Source organism: Coenobita brevimanus, chromosome 84 (genome assembly GCF_032717465.1).
Source record: "Coenobita brevimanus isolate Jiangsu-jjx chromosome 84, ASM3271746v2, whole genome shotgun sequence".
Lineage (NCBI taxonomy): Eukaryota > Metazoa > Arthropoda > Malacostraca > Decapoda > Coenobitidae > Coenobita > Coenobita brevimanus.
The window spans coordinates 13,059,764-13,079,172 of record NC_137037.1 but is presented as its reverse complement, the minus strand read 5'-3'; the positions used below and the strand labels follow the sequence as shown (position 1 = coordinate 13,079,172).

The following is a 19,409-nucleotide window of genomic DNA, read 5'->3' as shown; positions in this document are numbered from 1 at the left end:
GGAGGAAGGGGAGCGGAGGTTCGTGGGGGACGGGCTTGGGGATAGGAGAAAGTTTCATTAGAGTATGCGAGGAATATGAATGTGAGGAGGGACTGGGCAAGAGTGAGAGGGGGAGGGAACTGAGGATCGTCTGGGGTGACAAAGGAGAAAGTTTTATTAGAGTATGAGCGGGATATGAACGGAAGGGAGAGGGAAACAGTGATGGGGGAAGGCCCACAGACAGAAAATAGTGTCTGCTGAAAGCTGAACAAGGCAAATGTTTAGCAACAGTGTTGGGGCGAGGGTAGATGGTTAAACATCTTCCTGCAGTTGTATTAGGCACCATATGCCTTTTCCTCTAACCTGATCTAATAATTGTCATATCCCCATCTTAACTGCAAAGTTGTAACAATAGATTAACATTAGAATATGATATTAGTCACGAGGAAATGAAAAGAATGCAGAACAGTAATATAACTTCTTTTAATGCCATTGAACTACGTGAAATAAACTCCAAAAAGACGAAAACCTGAGCCAAGTTAGTGTTAAGAGCAATAGCATACTCAACATTAATTAGGTGATCAGAGACGGATGATATTTGCCAGGAAGCACAAACAGAACAACGTTAGTTCTGCCACCTTTGCCTGGCCCAGATTTTAGGTCTTTTGTAGCTTATTTTCATATAGATCAGTGACAGGGAAAGACAATACTAGGATTCCACATCATTTCCATAGCATTTTTCCGTGACTGGCATCACAATCTCGTGTTAATCAGTTGTTACAAGTCATCAGTCAGAATGGAATGATGGTAATTTTGGGTAAAGTTAAAGTACAAACAGTGTATGAGACATGTTTTCAACAAAGAGAAGACTTAAAATGTAAAAATATTAGTTATCCTTATACATTAATTACACTGAGGTGACATGCCCTGTTTCAGTGTTTACAAGTGTATATTACATTGAGGAAATAAGGTCTGACCACACCGGCTTGTTATGTCCGCACAGGTCGATGATCCGTGAGAGAGAGAGAGAGAGAGAGAGAGAGAGAGAGAGAGGTGGTTGCAGGAGAAAGAGGTGTGTGTGTGTGTGTGTGTGTGTGTGTGTGTGTGTGTGTGTGTGTGCATCAGAGAGAGAGAATGGAGAGAGAAAGAGAGCGCGCGAGAGGGGTGGATGCAGGAGAAAGAGGTGTGTGTGTGTGTGTGTGTGTGTGTGTGTGTGTGTGTGTGTGTGTGTGTGTGTGTGTGTGTGTGTGTGTGTGTGTGTGTGTGTGTGTGTGTGTGTGTGTGTGTGTGTGTGTGTGTGCATCAGACAGAGAGAATGGAGAGAGAGAGAGAGAGAGAGCGCGCGAGAGGGGTGGATGCAGGAGAAAGAGGTGTGTGTGTGTGTGTGTGTGTGTGTGTGTGTGTGTGTGTGTGTGTGTGTGTGTGTGTGTGTGTATGTGAAAGAGAGAGAAAGGGGGGGGAGGGTAGTGGAAGCAAACGTGAAAAGAGTGATAACGAGAGAGCGTAGGAATGAAAAGAGTCTGAGTGGGAGAGAGAAGCAAATAATGCGTGAAAAAAGAGAGGGAGAGGCAGTGCGGATGAGGGGGGGGGAGGGAAGGAGTAAAATGCGTTAGAGAGAGAGAGAGAGAGAGAGAGAGAGAGACAGACAGACAGACAGACAGACAGAGGCAGACAGACAGACAGACAGACAGAGAAGGGGTGAAGGGAGAGAGCAGTTACACCAGTTACACAGACATACAGGGTGTACAAAGATGTCATGACGCAGTAAAGGAAGTGCGCATTGCAACACCATCAACGTGCAAGGTCAGAAAAGCAGTAACGTTTGTTTTCTCGCTCCTCATTACTACTCGTACATGCTAAGTATTGTGACTATCAGAGAGTGATGTAATATTAGTCGTAGTAGTAGCTGTTGTGGTAGATTTAACCCCAGAATCATCTGAACGTGAACCCGGTAGACTGCAGGCTGAAACTAACCTTCATTCACAGTACACCATCGTCTTTGGGAGGGACAGACAAAGGGCTGAGAGAGGACTGTATAAGAGGGAAGCTCCATCGCCTTGCCATATCAGTGTCGCACGTCAAGGCATCCTTCTAGGGTACGAGATGGTAAAGTAATCTAAGCAAACCTCAGGAATAATACTCACGGTAGTTCACTTGATGTTTAGTACAGGTTACGCTAACTGTTGGTCACAGGTCTACCAACGTACTGTACATCGGTATCAAGGACTGAATGTTGATCTGAACCCTCATTTGGGGGGGAAAACGCTAGTATTGGACTGCAGCAAATGCCAAGACGATTTTGTTTAGACAAGAGTGAGTCATGGCAGACTAAGAGTTAATCAAATTAGTATTGGACTGCAGCAAATGCCAAGACGATTTTGTTTAGACAAGAGTGAGTCATGGCAGACTAAGAGTTAATCAAATTTGAATCGAGGTTCCTCAGCGTGAGGCATTCCAATGTGAGCTTGAGAATTATCAGAAAGTGTCTCAGAGCTTAATTTCATGACCCAGGAATTCGTCAGCTAAGCCTAAGCACAGAAACACAACCTATGATTGATATAAGGTTAAACTTAGCAATATTAACAATGAGAGTGACTATACTGTGATTTTCTGCATCATATATTTGCTACCTACGAGTACCTAACTATATATGTATCTCTCTCTCTCTCTCCACTCGCAGTCTGTCGCCGGACCCCTTAATCCCGTAAGGAATTGCCACAAACAAAATTATCGCTTGCCTATCGCTCAGTCCTCCGCTAACAAACTGCCTTATCTCCATTCACCTCCCCCCCCCTCCCCTCCTTTGTCGTAAGCCTATACCTGTCAACCCCATCCCTTCATTTCATCCTCGGTCACACACTCCTCCTCTCCTTCGCATACCTTCACCTAGTCAGTCTCAATCTCCATCCTATCCACATGATCAAGTGAGCAAAATATTTGTTTGTCGAGAATATGAATGAATCATAGGTTAATCTAAGCTAACTATTCACTGGACAGATTCAATAGTGCACTTATTCGTACTTCATACCAATATTATATTGCACTGTAGCCTATAATATCAAAGTGCTTGTATAAAATGACCAGAGTTGTATACACTGCCAATTAAATTAATTTGGCAATGCATCTGACACGCCAGGAGTGATTATGATCATAACATAAGCGATGTCATATAGCTGGCTCACTTCCAGTGCTGAAATAATTGTGGCACAGGAGAACGAAACAAGATGCATTCATAGTAAAAGAATAATTGTAAGCTATAGCATTATAACAGATTGTCAGTACTATGTCATATAATTCTTATAATGCGTTAGTACTAAAGAATTTTTTTATAACGAAGTGTGTAATATTAATTTGTTATCATTTGAGCATTATAATTATTTTTGCTAATCAATCCAATTTTAAATCACTATCATCAGGGTCAGTTTGAATATACGTATACATCTTTAACAAGTGAGATTCATAACCATAAATTGATCTGATGTGTTAACGTCTAATTTCATAACTTTTTTCTTATTTTTCTTTCCACCAGAAGTGTATATTCATCTCTGTAGAAAAAGGGCTGATGAAGGATATATCTAACTTCTGTTGGAAGAATCTCCCCAGACTTGGCAGCAATGGTACAATATAAAGATAACTGTTAAAGTGGTTAATTTCTCGTACAGAAAACATGGAGACATTTCTTTGAATGTCTTTCACCCGAGCAGGTCATTGTCGTTTCTTTCTTGATACTACGAAGAGACTGTGTGCAACTGCGGAGAGATTACTGGAACTGGAAGGGTTAGATATAATCTTCGTTAATCTCATCATTTCTGGAGTTCTCCTATTAACCCCTACACCGCAGGCTTGTTTACCAATGACTTGCGTGTCCCGCGGGGTTATTTGGGCTCCGACAGACTCTCAAAAAATATTTGCCAAAAATCAGTTATTAGTCCTAGAATAATAAAATTAAATATGCTTATGGCACATACCTTCAGCTTTCTCCTGGAATGATTGTTGAGCCTTCGTCTGTTACCGTAGGACTTGTGGAGACCTCTGAAGTAGGGTAACGAAGTCTCCACTTTACACTTCCCGACAACCCGTAATATGATTACCACAGCCAGATACAAACACTATAAACACTATTCTACAATTTTCAAGTAGTTTGGGATCCATACTAAAAAAAAAAAACACTGTGAAAGCAATGGAAATTACGAGCGCGTCGATCGTCGCACTTGCGCTAGTTCGCTCTAGGCACTCTGTCATTTATTATTCATAAAACCCCTGACACTTTATATTTCTATTACTATATCACACTTATATATATCTGGAGTCTTTCTCCAAAAGTTTCCTTCAGTCGTATTAGTTTATTGTCACTGAAGTCATTCAATTTTTCATTCAGTAAAATATGTAGAGAGCCACGGATTCACTTTCACTGTTATAACATAAATTATTTGTACTCATATTCTTATATTACTAATTACTTACATTACTATTTACATTTTCTATTCTATTTTCAATATTTACCCTGCTATTTTACTTACACTATGTTATTCACTGTCACTTTCAGTAAGATAAAACTATAATACACTGTTCAATCATATGAACTGAACATCCATTGCTTTCACCTGCTATTTACACATTATTTCCAAATAATTCTGCTTCCACACTTGCACTGTTAGAACTGCTTCTGGCTGTGGTAATCGAAGAAGCAGGTAACACAGAGGGGAACCTGGCACTCAGTGCACTGCCAAGAGGTGCGTTTATGCTCAGGTGTGCGACGTGTGGTATGTGCACATACCTGACACCTGCGAATCGCAGCCTTCCTTTTCCCTGTGGCAGGCATTAGCTCAAGTCTGTGCCGATCCATATACGCCCTCTGCTCAAGTCGGTCGGGAAGTGTTACTGGATGGAGCCTTGGAGTTGCTGCTGTCACCCTACCATATCTTTCCAGCAGCTGCTGGACACCAGTCCTGGCGAACAACCTCAGGGAGAAGGACTTGGGTGGCTTGACCTTCATCTTGTACAGGATGAAGGCGTTCAGCATCGTCATGTCTATCAGATGCAGAAAAACTTTCCTGTACCACCTAGTATTCTTCCTGAGGCAGTCGATCTCACCAATCATCATGTCGGACTTGTCCACCAGCCGCATGTTGATATTATAGTCCAACACAGCATCAGGTTTCATCACAGGTTCGCCTGTCCTACGGTCGACCTTCCCACTGTCTCTCATCTCCCCCTTATGTACGGTGGTGAGCATGTGCACGACCCTCTTGTCATGCCACCGTATTGCCAGCATCTTCTCACACTTGCGTAGGTGCACGTCTCCTCGCTGCGAGGTTCCCGCCTCTGGGAATTTGGGGAAGTTGGCACGATTACTTTTCACAGTGCCGCAGGAGCCAATGCCGTGCTCAGAAAGATATTTGGCAAGTTTCGGTGCTGTATAGTAGTTGTCTGTATACAGCACATGATTCCCACCAAAATACTTTTCTAGGAGCACTTTCACTACACAGCCTGAGAAGCCAAGGGGGTGTGTTTTATCGAGATCGACAGTGCTGGCTGAATATATGACGAAGTCAAGGATGTACCCCGTCTTACAGTCGCACAGTACAAAGAACTTAATTCCAAAGCGATGGCGTTGCTTGGAATGTACTGGACAAACCGAAGACGTCCTCTGAACAAAACCAAGGATTCATCAATGACAGCCTTCTGAAAGGGGTGGAAGAATGACATGAACTTATCCTTCATTCTGCTCAGAATCTCCCGGATCTTCCAGAGTGGGTCGGTTTGGGAAGGTACATCGTTGTCGGCAAAGTGCAGGTTTCCCATGAGGTTCCGGAAGCGATCTCTGGCCATGTACTTATTGAAGGTGGGTGAGGGTAGTAAGGGGTCCATGGACCAGTATTCTTCCAACTCATGCTTCTTGGAGTGTGGCATGAGAAGCATGAGGGCAAAGAACACATACAGCTCCTGCACTCCCAGCATGGACCACTGTTGCATCTTGGCTGCACCTGTACCACTTGCAGCACGTTGTGATTCATACCTGTTGGTTTCATCACATATGTGCTGCATGACTTCGTCATCTAGGAAGGCCAAAAGGTACTCGACACACTCAGCATTTTCGTCCATAGTGAAGGCAGGCTAAACTCCTGAGGAGCTCTCATCAAAAACTAGATTTTCGGGGACAAAATCTGACCCTTCCGTCCACGCGAAGGCGTCCAGGATTCCCTGTTGTGGCAGTGTAGGGCGGGTGGTGGTGGTGGTGGTGGAGGTTGGCTGTGAGGGAGGTTTATCTCGGTCAAGGTCACTCTCACTGACCCTAGGTTGCCGTACAGCACTAGCAGCCCTTACCATACTAGCTACACTACTTTTCACTCTCCTTGATTTACCTCTACCTCTACGGCCTGTCTTCACTGTTAATGCTGGTGGTGACTCCGACGACGAAGACTCCGGAGATAACTCAGCCGACGATGATGAAGAGATGAGTAAAGTGGGGCTTGGGGAACGGGGAGGTGAATGCACTCGTGACTCATGGCGGGCTGGGTCACGTGGGGGCATTGTTCTGGGGCTAACACGCCGCCTTTTCACTCTCTTCCCAAATTCTTGTCCTTGCTGCACTAAAGGCTCCTTTCCCTTGGAGCTAGACACTGATTCACTTACTGTAGCACTCGTTGTTGCTGTTTCTGGCGCGATAACCTCACCCGGCTCATCACACGATTCACCCGAATCGTCATAGTCACTGTCCATCATTATCATGGACAATTCTGCCAGTTCACGTGCCACTGCAGAGTCACTAAGGCCTTTCCTGCTTGCCTCACCACTTTTCTTAGGAGTAGAGGTCACGGGGCCCTTTGCAGTGGGCGCAGAAGCGGCAGGAATGGCGGGGCGCGAGTGTGACATGGTTTCTCTACAGCGGAGGACAAGGAACTAAATGCCGCGGCTTATCTTAGAAGGGAAGGGTTGACAATGACACTTTAGGCTGACTGCTGCTAACTTACAGGCTAATTTTTTATAGGTAGAAAATCTCGGCAATAAATAAAGAAATAGGTAGTTCCAGGTGAATGTAAATGTCAGTTAGGATTCTCCCTTCCTTTCTGATATATAGTTTTATTACAGACATCGATTACAAGGCATAAATCAAAGGGGAAATTACCGTGGTAATGTAGCGAATGAATGCACGTGAGGTTTTGTCAGGTGATAATTAGCCAATTTCTGGTGTATAACACTATCACTTACCTGTTTTTTTTTTGGTATATATTATTTTGTATAAGTATAGGGCATAGGGCTTATTTCAATGGATGAAATCTGTGGAAAAATCAGGGGGAAATTTGCGTAGCGCAGCGCGGCGTGGGAGGTGAGAGGAGAGGGTAATGGAGGGCAGGTAGGGAGGGAAGTCACGAAGGGGGTAAAATCGCTAAATTGTCAACAATGGATGGGAGTACAGATGAGATTTGGAGTGCTGACTAGTGTTGGACATTGGCAGTACTGATAGATGATACAAGCCACCACTTGAGAGCCCGGGATAATTCAAAATAACATAGAATCACAAAAGTGATGCCCCGTGGTATGATCCATTGTGGCCGAGCATCACGAAAGTGACGCCCCGCGGTTAAGGGGGTTAAACTGATTAAGCACCAATGTTCACAGGCTGATGGATGAAGAGGTTTATCTTGTGACCCGAGCCCAGCAATCATTCGTGGGCCATGATTTGACAGGTGGCCGAGCCATAACTACTGACACAGGCTCTAACAAGATGCAGACATAAATAATGATCCACCTCAAAGTGATAAATAGTGAGGCAGTGACCAAAAACTTTCGAAACGCACTGAATCGATCTTTCTAGACCATCAAACTTTACGGAAAATCATTTAAGAGTTTCATATGTGTTCTACAACAAAGTGGAACGAATTGCTGTGCACTGCTGTACTGAACATTGCCTTTAACATGCTCCGTGGCAACATTCAGCGATACGCCATTTCCTCTGTAATGGACACTTGATCCCTTCAGACAGAGGACTTAATTTTTGTATCAGTCTTACTACTTTCAGATTTTGTTTCACTTAGAAGAGACATTCCTAAGTATATGGGTTAAACGCCACCTTATTTAACATTTTCTTTAATGCCATTATGGTGATTGACACTTATTGACCAGTAGAAGGTGATTCGGAGCTGGTAGTTTGAAAACTGTTAATCCAGATTATTACAGTCGGGCATGAGATTAAAATGATCTTCATATCAGTAAAAAATTCCAACAATATGCAGTAAACAATATCACAAAAAAGAAACATGAAAACTAAACATTTAATAAGAAAGAAATTATCCAGAAATATATGGAATCATAGTACGTTAACTCTTCAGATCTACCCTTATAACTATGCCGCCATTCAGTCTACTACTACAGAGCTTCCATAACTCACATTTACTCCAATACTAACTTAACACCTACTACAACACCTCGCAAACCATACAACATAAAGCTCTATAAATCATCTCTGGCTTCTTTAATGCCACCCTCACAACTCACAACTTGAAACCAACGTCCTCCTTAATAGAGAGTACCTTAACATGAGGCACATAATTCTAGGCGGCAGCCTGCGCTAACACACATCACCCCTGTCATTATAACACACCGACACAGCACAGTCAGACACACACAACAATTATCACACATTTCCATTTAATTATTACCATACTTTTTTCAACAACAACCCACCTCCAAACACCCCAACATGAGCAACGAAGAAACGCCTACACACTCATTTCACATGCAGGGCAATATAACACCTCAATCAGAACACTATAACACAAGCCCTCATCTTAGTATCACCCAGCGGAGACATCCTTCAATAGAGCTGATTGAATTTACCTACAGTAGGTACTCATAGGCTAAGATTAGGATATCACCAAGCTATCCTTAGTTCCCTTCTTATAACTGGGTTGGGTGGATTCACTGATGACACGTGCCCCGTTTGTAGTATAGGCCTACACAACTTAACGCACACATAGCGAAGCACTGCACAACATATGCCACACTGTGACAAAGAAACATCACCATCGGTGTTGAAAACCTATAAGACGACAGCATAGGAGCAGCTGCTTACCTGCGGTCGACGGGTCTGCTGGGCCAGGTTTGACCAGGGTTGAGAGATTGTTCTATACATCCGTTACGCCGGTGTGTGTGTGTGTGTGTGTGTGTGTGTGTGTGTGTGTGTGTGTGTGTGTGTGTGTTTTGCTCGTGTGTGTACCGGATGTATTGTTTGCTCATTCCTCTCTCTCTCTCTCTCTCTCTCTCTCTCTCTCTCTCTCTCTCTCTCTCCAGTAGTTAGTCACGTATAGATAACCAGCAAAATATAATGGCACCATTTTCACACACATAAAACTAACAGTAATAACAGCCGCAGCTGCACCAAACAGCCTGATAACGATGGAATTAACGGTGATTATGATAACAGAAGATATGACACGGTGGATCCAGTGGTCTTATGCCCAACCCTTTCAGCCCGAGGACATCTTTTGTAACACCTTCCAGACGATTTTATTGAGCTGATGAGTGTCATGTAGTAGTGGGAGAGATTACAGTAGTAGTAGTAGTAGTAATAGTAGTAGCAGTAGTAGTAGTAGTAGAAGTAGTAGTAGTAGTAATAGTAGTAGTAGTAGTAGCAGTAGTAGTAGTAGCAGTAGTAGTAGTAGTGGTGGTGGTGGTAGTAGTAGCAGTAGTAGCAGTAGTAGTGCTTGTAGTAGTTGTAGTATTAGTAGTAGCAGTAGTAGTAGCAACAACTGGCTTATCTGCCGTGAATTCGGTGGACTGGAGACTGAAATTGCCCTCCTCCTGCAAGTCCTTCATTCATGGGGAGAGGGAGATTGCCGAGGGATGCGTGTATAACTGGGCAGTGGAGTTGCCCAGCTATATCGATACCACCACATGAAGGCGTCCCTCTCCAGCGCCGAATGTGATAGACAATACAATATCTACCCGGCCACACACAACCTCTCAAGTTTGAAGGGTCATCCTGTGATTTAAGATGATAATATTTAAGTACAAACAAAAAGGCAGCATGATTTTTATATTCATGGAACACCAGTGTTTATTATACTGAATCAGCCTGCATCCCATACTACACAGTGCAGTCAGCAAAACTACAGAGCGGACAGGAGCTTTCAGTCTTTGTCACAGTCTTCAGAAATTATCCTCAAAATTTAATGGACTTGCTTTCCTCTTCTCCTTGTAAGATAAGCATAAAGCCTTAATAGTAGTCGGCGAAGTAGTAGGAGTAGTAGTAGTGGTAGTAGTACAACAACAACTATTACTACTACTAATAGTAATAGTGGTAGTTGCAGTCCCAGGTTATCGGAATGTAAACCCCGTGAACTGCAGGCTGAAGTTATCCTCCTCCTGCAGTGCATCACCCTTTCTGGGGGGATAGGGAAGTAGGGGGAGGCGGCGGCTCAGTCAGCAGAGAGGTGGCCTGCAGTCCTACTGGACCCAGGTTCAAATTCCCGCTGGTGCAGGGAATAGTGTAAGGATTTGAATTTCATAAAAATCAGACATTACTGATCTATCAGAAGACCCGCCGACATGACAAAAAAATACCCCTGCTAGTACCAATACACCAGTCCTGTACGAGACAGCCCTAGCATGTATTCAATATGGACGGTGGGTGTTAGCGCCGAAGTGGTGACATGTAGAGGTGTATGGTATGTAGGAGGACTACTGGGCCTTGGGAGCAGCTGGCTGTGAAGCGTATGCCCAGAGTCGGACGCATGAAAAAAATGAGGGATGTTTGCATAAACAGAAAGCAGAGCTGACGGACAATTTCGGTGCCACTACGAGAAGGTGTCCCTGTCTAGCACCACTCATGGTTATAAATTTCCGCATTGTAGATGGATTCAGTTTTATAACAGCTGTTCTGTACTGGTTCAAATTCTTCACATATCACTTCAAAACTCATTTCCTTGTTACCGATTTTGAGATTAAAACAGTTACCCATCTGCCTACCTCAAAACCTCATGCTTTGTTCAGCCTTTTAGCCAGTCCGTATGGTTTCTTACCTCCCTACCTCCTTCATCCTTCCCCTTCTCCCTGCCTAACTCCCCTGTCCTCCATAATTACCTTCCTCTTTATCTCCCCTATCCCTAATCTTTTGTCTCCTCTTCCGTCCTGCTTCATTCTGCCTCCGTCACCTCCTCTTCCTTACCCTGCATCCCCCTTCCTCTGTTTACAATTATTCCTTTTGTACGTCGCAGCATACCCGTTCTTGCTTACGTGCCTCCTTGTCTTACTCTTGTCCATACCTATAATCTTTCCTGCCTCCCTATCTTCCCCTTCTTTCCTCGCCTTTCTCTCTCCCTCCACAATGTATTTCTCCATCACTTAAGACGCTTTCAATGACAGTAGAATTTTTGCAGAAAGGGGAAGTTTTCATGCAGGTGAACAGGCTATTGTTATTGTTATTCATATTGTTGCTGTTATTGTTGTTGTTATTGTTGTTGTTGTTGTTAGTAGTAGTAGTAGTAGTTATTGTTGTTGTTGTTGTTGTTAGTAGTAGTAGTAGTTATTGTTGTTGTTGTTGTTGTCGTTGTAGAAGATTTTTTAAAAAATTATATTTTGAACGGATGGTTTCGGAAAGAGAGATGATTTGGTTTGTAACCCGTGTAATTAAAATACACACACACACGCACACACACACACACACACACACACACACACACACACACACACACACACACACACACACACACTTCATAAGCAGATAAATTGATAGACAAGCAGGTAGACAGACATATGGATATACGACTTCATATATTGGTCCAGTGATCGTTATTTTATTTTGTAGTTCCTCAGATATTGCCAAGACAACAATCTGAACGGCACTCGAAAGAAAAATAACAGGCTTCATCAATTCAGTGTTTGCAGTACTATTGTTCCTTAGAAGTTTACACAGGTTACAGTAAATCCATCAACCTTGAAAATACACACGTATACTCGACGAAAGCATAATCATCCTATTTAACATAGCCTTGGGGAGACAGTGGCAGTATTATTGCTGGATATTTAAACCATAGCGTCTAAAAGCATAATGTTCCATAGGTGTGATGTTTATTAAGCTAGGTTTTGAGATGCCTGGGTGACATTTTGATACAGAAAAAACCCAGTCCACATGTTTTCCCGGAACTAAATGATGGGTCTAGGACTAGTTTGTATCACGGGGATCTTTAACCCCTCTCATTTCAGTTAAGAGATAAGTTTAGAAAGCCTGGAGGATGGAATTGAATATCAAGCAAAGACACCCATCTGTAACACATAACTATTTTTCATTATATTTTATTCAACCACACCTTAGCATTCAGTTTGTGACCCGCTTTCTTTCAGTAAAAACAAACAGATTATAGTCACAAAACAAGCCATCCCACCGCTGACACCATTGCTAATTTAACTCGAGCTCAATCATTATTAAGTGTTGTGTGAAAACTAGATGTCACAGGAATTCTACGTGGTATGTTATATTTGGCTCTCTTGTTAACTATCCCTTTATCTAAATCCAGCTGAAGATTTCGTTTGTTATCATGATCAGGTGATAAGGCCTATGGAACCTGATACCCTGGTTAAAACGGTAGAAAGATGAGAGAGAGAGAGAGAGAGAGAGAGAGGAAAATAAAACATTCACACCTGGCTCCCTAAAATAATAAAAATAAATGTCAATACAGCGACACAGCGAAAGAACACCAACTTTAGAACAAGATTAACTACAGTATTTTAAAGGCATTTCATTGAACTACGAAAGATCTTTAATAATTAATGAGTTAGTAGGACGTACAGTACATTTAATCTCTATAATCTGAAACGTTTCTTCAGTAACAGAGAATAATTATAGATGACAGAAAGAACAAAGTGTAATAAATTGTGATCGCAGTTCAGAGGTTATAACTGGCTCTCCTTATAATCTTACACTTTCCTAAATCCAGCTCGGCATTTCATCAGATAATATACTCATATTATGGTCAGCTGATAAGGTCGATGGAACCCACTGTACAGTATTACGTTGATTAAAGGTGTACAAAGATAAAAGACCAAAATATCGGTAAATTAAAAGAGTACAAAGATAAATGACCAAAAAATACTATTTTCATACCTAGTTCCTTGGTGTAATGAACAAGAATGAAAAGAACAGAGAGAGAGAGAGAGAGAGAGAGAGAGGAAGGGGGGGAAAGGAAGTAACCAGACAGGCTCTTTATTCCATTCATACTACCTCTAGAATATTTAATTTTAGAAGCAGCTTTTTTAACTAAATGAGTTTGAGAGTATTTTTAACTGATTCCTATCAATATAAAAATATCTCAGTTTAGATTTTAAAGAAAATCTAGGGTTAGTAAGAGTGGATCAAAGCAATTTATCCCTTGACTCCAGTGGATGAACAACAAACCATTAAAAATGACGCACTACTGCATCTTATTATCATTGCAACCATACTACTTTATTCAGCATGGGCGAGCCTCCGCGTGCTGAAAGGGTTAATAAAGACTACAGTGTATGCAACCACGTCAGTTTGATACGTCTGTCTTGATGGAGGTATTATCGGCTGGAGTTAACAAGAATTTAATATTTTAAAAATTAATCATCCGACTGAAGTTATTAACAGCTTTCAAAAGCAAACAAACTTGGCTTTGATCATTTTGCTTCATTTAAACCTCGCCGCAGTCCAGTGGTCCATATATATATATATATATATATATATATATATATATATATATATATATATGGACCACCTTCTAAAATGAAAAACAAGTGATGTCAGGCACAACAAACCTCATCTGACAGCAGTTATTTTATTACTGTTAAATACTGAGTCAGTACTGCCATAAGTGCCAGCAAACCATTAAAGTCTAATATAATGGCGCATATCTTTTCAAATTATAGCCCTTTGGAAATCCGTGATCTTGTGTTTGACCATTCAAGGTCACTCAAGGTCAAAGGTCATGGTGCCAAATGAAAGCCCATGTGAGAGTTCCCGTATGGTGATAATAATAACTATCTCTATCTTCAACCGGTTTCAAGTTACAGCACTCTGAAAATCCGTGATCTTGAATTTGACCTTTCATGGTCACTCGATTACCCCCGAAATTTTATCACTTCCTTTTGGGGCCAGTGCCCAAGTATCCTGAAAGTTTCACGTAAATTCATTCAGCCGTTTTTCCGTAATGTTGCTAACAAACAAACATACTCGACCAAAAACAATACCTCGCCGAACTCAGTCCCGGGCGAGGTAACAAAAAGATGGAAGGAAAAAAAAGAGTCAGTGAGTGAAATGGTGAAATAGTTAAGATTTCCTTTGCTTACCTTGAGACGGTGTAGATGATGAGGGAGTTGCCAACCACGCCCAGAACGAGGGTGATGATGTAGAAGATGAGGGGTGGCAGCAATTCATCCCAGTAATACGTGTTCATCGACTCCTGCATATCGTAGTCGTAAAACTCCTCGGTGGGCTGTGGGGAGGATGAGGAGATGGAGGAGGGAGATGGACTGAAGAGGACACTTGACTCGGTATTCAGGATCGAGTTTAAGTCCACTCCAAAAGCCGAGTTTTCCTCCCCTATTTCCTCCGCCAGTATTTCTCCTCCTGGCATTCTCTCCTCCGTCATTCTCTCCTCCCGGCCTCCTCCTTCGTCGTAGAGTGCCACGTACGGCGTCATTTTCTGTTTGTTATGCTCCCGTCTACTTTGGCCTGAGGCTCTCTTTTCTTTTGGGGTAGGTAGTCTTTCTATTCAATGATTTGTTTTTCCCTGCTTGTCCATTGTCACTTTATTTTATCCCTTGTATATTGTCTTTTATGTAATATTTATGCACCTATTATTTTTTGGTAACTATTCCATATTTTACATCATGGTTCAGGATGTGACAGAGCTTTTCTATCAGGTTCTACACATTAGCTTATTTTTCACTTTGTCGCAATCATCTTTGAACCTATTTAGTTCACGTCTTAAATCGTTCTTTCTCTACCTCTTCGCTGGCATCCGATTCCTTAACTGATAAGTCTGAACAAATATTTTTTTTTTTCCTCTTTCACTCTTTGCTGGTGTCTGGATAAAGAATCCCTTGGCTTAACTTCCCTTCATTTAGCAACTACCATCAATGAGTATTTGTTTTCGTTTGCTTATTTACTCGCCAATTCAACGTTCAGAGTAACACCAGAAAAAGTGTAGGCAAAGAGCATGAAACAGCTGCGGATGCGCTCCAGATCCCGCTCCTTTGACCCAGGAAGGGAGAGGCAAACATTGGGCGGCCATATTGGATTCGTGTTGTAAACACTGGGCCCAAACAATCGTACCTCGGACTCGCAGCTTTACGTACACAGGTGTCGAGTTTTGTTGCCTGTTGAAGAAAAAATAAAATGGTTTTAGTAACATAATCTTTAAAAATATGTGCTAGAACACTGATTATTTAGATGATTAATTATGCTGAAAAATACGACAATGACTGTGGGATTTTCTCTATTAGGACTGTTGGAACATCAAGAAATTTTTGGGGTTATACTTACTCGAACATCTTTCAGTCAATCACTCTATCCATTTAGTATGAATCTACATACCTATCTATCGGTCTATTGTTCTGCTTATCAGTTAATAAATGTACTATCAGTGTACATGTCTCTATCTACCAGACTGTTTCTGTCGACATGTCTTTCTGTCTAGCTATCTTTCTGTTTATCTGTCTCCGAGCAAACTTACTTGCTTTAAGTGTTATGCCTCATATCTCTTGCGATCTTTACAGCCCACACAATCCCACCTCAGATATCCATTGTAATCATCACACATCACGCCCACCCGACAGTTGATTCATACTGTACCCATTTATCAGTGTTATCTACCGTATCTTTCTGTCCTAATGAACTTTGCATTCAAGGTCCAGTTTATTCACACAAATTACAAGAATTTTTGTGTATTATTAAAACATTTTAATTTTCATCTACTTACCTTTTTTTTTTTTTTTTTTACTAGTTCGCTATTGGTTCATGCATGTTTTTTATTTATTAAAATCGTTATTCAGCCACTCTCTCTCTCTCTCTCTCTCTCTCTCTCTCTCTCTCTCTCTCAAGCACTGCCATACCATCACAAACTTCTTTTACTTCAGGTCATCATCCAGTACACATCAGATGTCTCCCTGACGTACAGCAAACTCCCAATTTATTTACAATTATTATGACAGCCTATTATTTAAGAAAAAGTATGTTAATTTGGCATAGGAGAAAAGTAAACTCATTCACTGCCTTCTTAAATGTTTTCAGTTACTGTTATGGACACCTGTAACCTGGGTGTGTAGACAACATACAATAGTCTTTTTACGATAACTTGACCTACAAATGCTATCTATACATCTTCAATGCCGAGTTGTAGCAATAGATTAACACTAAAATAAAATGCTAGTCATGAAGAAGTGCTGTGGAAAGGATGTTGAGCCGCAGCACTGTCGTTTTCTGACACTGAGCTTCGAGAAATAAGCTAAAAGAATGAAAATCTGGCCCAGACTAAGATGAAAAAATATATAACTTCGAACGATGCATATTTCAAAATAATGTGGTGAAGGAAACGTGGATGGGGCAAGTCACTCCAACAGCAATGAAACTGGTGTCTTCTGGTCCTACTGATCACTGATTATCCAGAACTTGTTTACTCATTAAATTTTATTATTATTATTATTATTGTTGTTGTTGTTGTTGTTATTGTTGTTATTATTACTATTAGTATTATTATTAGTATTATTGTTGTTGTTGTTGTTGTTGTTGTTATTATTATTATTATTATTGTTCCTGCTGTTGTTGTTGTTGTTGTTTTTGTTGTTATTATTATTATTATTATTATTATTGTTGTTGTTGTTGTTGTTGTTGTTATTATTATTATTATTATTATTATTATTATTATTATTATTATTATTATTATTATTATTGTTGCTGTTGTTGTTGTTGTTGTTATTATTATTATCTATTATTATTATTATTATCATTATTATTATTATTATTATCACTTGTTATTGTTGTTGTTGTTTTTGGTGGTGGTGGTGGTGGTGTTATTTCTATTGTTGATGTTGTTGCAGCCGTTATTGTTCTTATTAAGAACTTAACATTCTTTGGGGATCTTTTTGATATTGTAGATATTATTTTTTTCTTGTGAGGGGGAGGAGATCTAGAAGGCTGATATTCCAAGACCGTTCGAGATTGAGACGAAATTTTCAGGAATGGTGTATCGTCGTTGAAGGCTTCTTTTGGTACAATTTTTTCCTCTAGTTTTTATTATTATTACAATATTTATTATTATTTTTGTTGTTCTTGTTGCTGTTGTTGTGGTGATGGCTGTTATTATTATAATTATTGTTATTATTATTATTACTTTTGCTACTTCAAGACAGCTTCTTATAACTAAGGAGAGATTTTGAACTTGAGTGGGTAAGATACAGCAACCCTACCACTACCAAAATCTTTCCTTAGCTAAATATATTCGTCAGAAGGTGAAATAAAAGAAACTAAAGTCTCCCATTAAAGGCAGTAAACGAGGCCTCTGTGAAGTTAAGTTTCAAATCCACTCGACAAAATCAAGAAGTCGAAATCTACAGCTGTAAATACTTTATGTAAACATTTACCTGTCTGTTCGTCTATCTGTCTATATATCTGTTTGGCTATCTATCTATTTATCTACCTGCCTGTCTGTTTGCTGTCTATGGTGTACTGTACATTATATATATATAATATATATATATATATATATATATATATATATATATATATATATATATATATATATATATATATATATAATACCAAATCACCTGCAGCCTAATTACTGAGTCATATCCAATTACCTCATTTAACTGCAACAATTCACTCCTTCACCCTGGGGTCTTTATTAACATTTTACTCCTACTACCGCGACGCTTACAGCTAGCAGAGAAAGGGCCTCTCATAGTGAAGAGGTAATGACAGATGTATCCAGCTACCCCACTGGAAAAGTCTATCTGAGGATTAATAAAAGCGTCTGAATGCAACCAGATTAAGCATAAAAAACTCAAAGTAGTTACAGCGGCAAGATTAATAATAAACGCTATTACTACTACTACTACTACTACTACTACTACTACTACTACTTTAGTAGTAGTGGTAGTAGTTACAACCCCAGGCCCAACTATAAGTGAACCCAGTGGACTGCGGGCTGAAATCCTGTAGTCCTCCATCCTCCTTCGCGGGGATAGTTAGGGAACTGAGGGACATTGATATGACCTGGCAGCAGACCACCTGGTCATATTATCGATGCCACCACGTGAAGGCGTCGCTCTCAAGGGATCTTAGAGAAGAGGTTTAACAACGCCACCAAAACCATTTCTCAACATCAAGAGAGACAAGCAGGTTTTTTTTTTTTTTTCAACGCGCAGTTAATAGTCTCTATTTTTATCTCACATTTTTTCCACCGCTTTGGAGTGAGCTGTAAATGTATATTATATTCAGTGTGGTGCTGTTATCAAAGGCCATTCTATTCTTTGTTCCCTTGTTACATTGGCTCTCTAATTATGCTGTCGGAGAGTGATTAGGATTTACGGGAGACAGAGAGATACTGATGGAGGATGGGAGGATGGGTTGAAAGGGAGGGGAGAGGAGGGGAAAAGAAGCGTAGATGAAGGAGGGATGCACTGGGAAGGAGCAGAGGCAGTAGAGAGGGGAGAGGAAAGGAAGGGCGACAGGGAAGGGAGAGAAGTGAAGGAAAGAGGAGTCAGTTAAGGGAAAGGAAAGGATGGAAGGGAAGAATAAAGGAGAGACGAGGTATGAGGAAGAAATGAAGAATTCAGAGAAAGGTAAAACGATGCAAAGGGAAGGAAGGAGAGAAGATGAGGAAGAAGGAAAAGAGAGAGATGGGAGAAGGAAAGAAATAAATGAGATAACTGGAAAGAAAAGACAATAGAGGAGGAAGAAAAGAAAAAAAATACAAAGAAGAGAGAGAGAGAGAGAGAGAGAGAGAGAGACACACACACACACACACACACACACACACACACACACACACACACACACACACACACACACACACACACACACCACACATCGTACGAACGGATTATTCCTGAATTACCCATGAATGATGCCAGAAGTCTGAGAACTAAATTTAGCTGACGGTCGCTGAAATATAGAAGAAGAAGAAGAGGAAGAAGAAGAACAAGGACAAGAACAAGGACAAGAACAAGGACAAGAAATCGTCACCTACCTAAATATAATGACCGGGTAGTGAGCAGAAAAAAGATGAATTGAGATGATGAGAGTACTGTACTTGGGTGGGAACTGGAATGATGAACACGAATGTGAATAATGAATGATAAATGATGACAAGAGGGTGATATAACATGGATAAATAGTGAAAATTGAGACAAGAAAGATGAATGACTAAAAATAAATATACAAAAGACGAATGATGACGGATGAT

At 40.9% G+C, this 19,409-nt stretch overlaps 1 protein-coding gene across 1 annotated transcript in view; it reads right to left on the bottom strand.

Annotated features, from left to right (window-relative positions):
• Positions 1-14,642, bottom strand: part of LOC145410065 (QRFP-like peptide receptor) — a 597,699-nt gene extending 583,057 nt beyond the window's left edge. Inside the window, exon 1 of the mRNA XM_080280279.1 lies at positions 14,290-14,642. Coding sequence (XP_080136405.1) covers positions 14,290-14,642 — 353 coding nt within the window. The remainder of the gene's footprint in view (positions 1-14,289) is intronic.
• Positions 14,643-19,409: the final 4,767 nt, after the last annotated feature.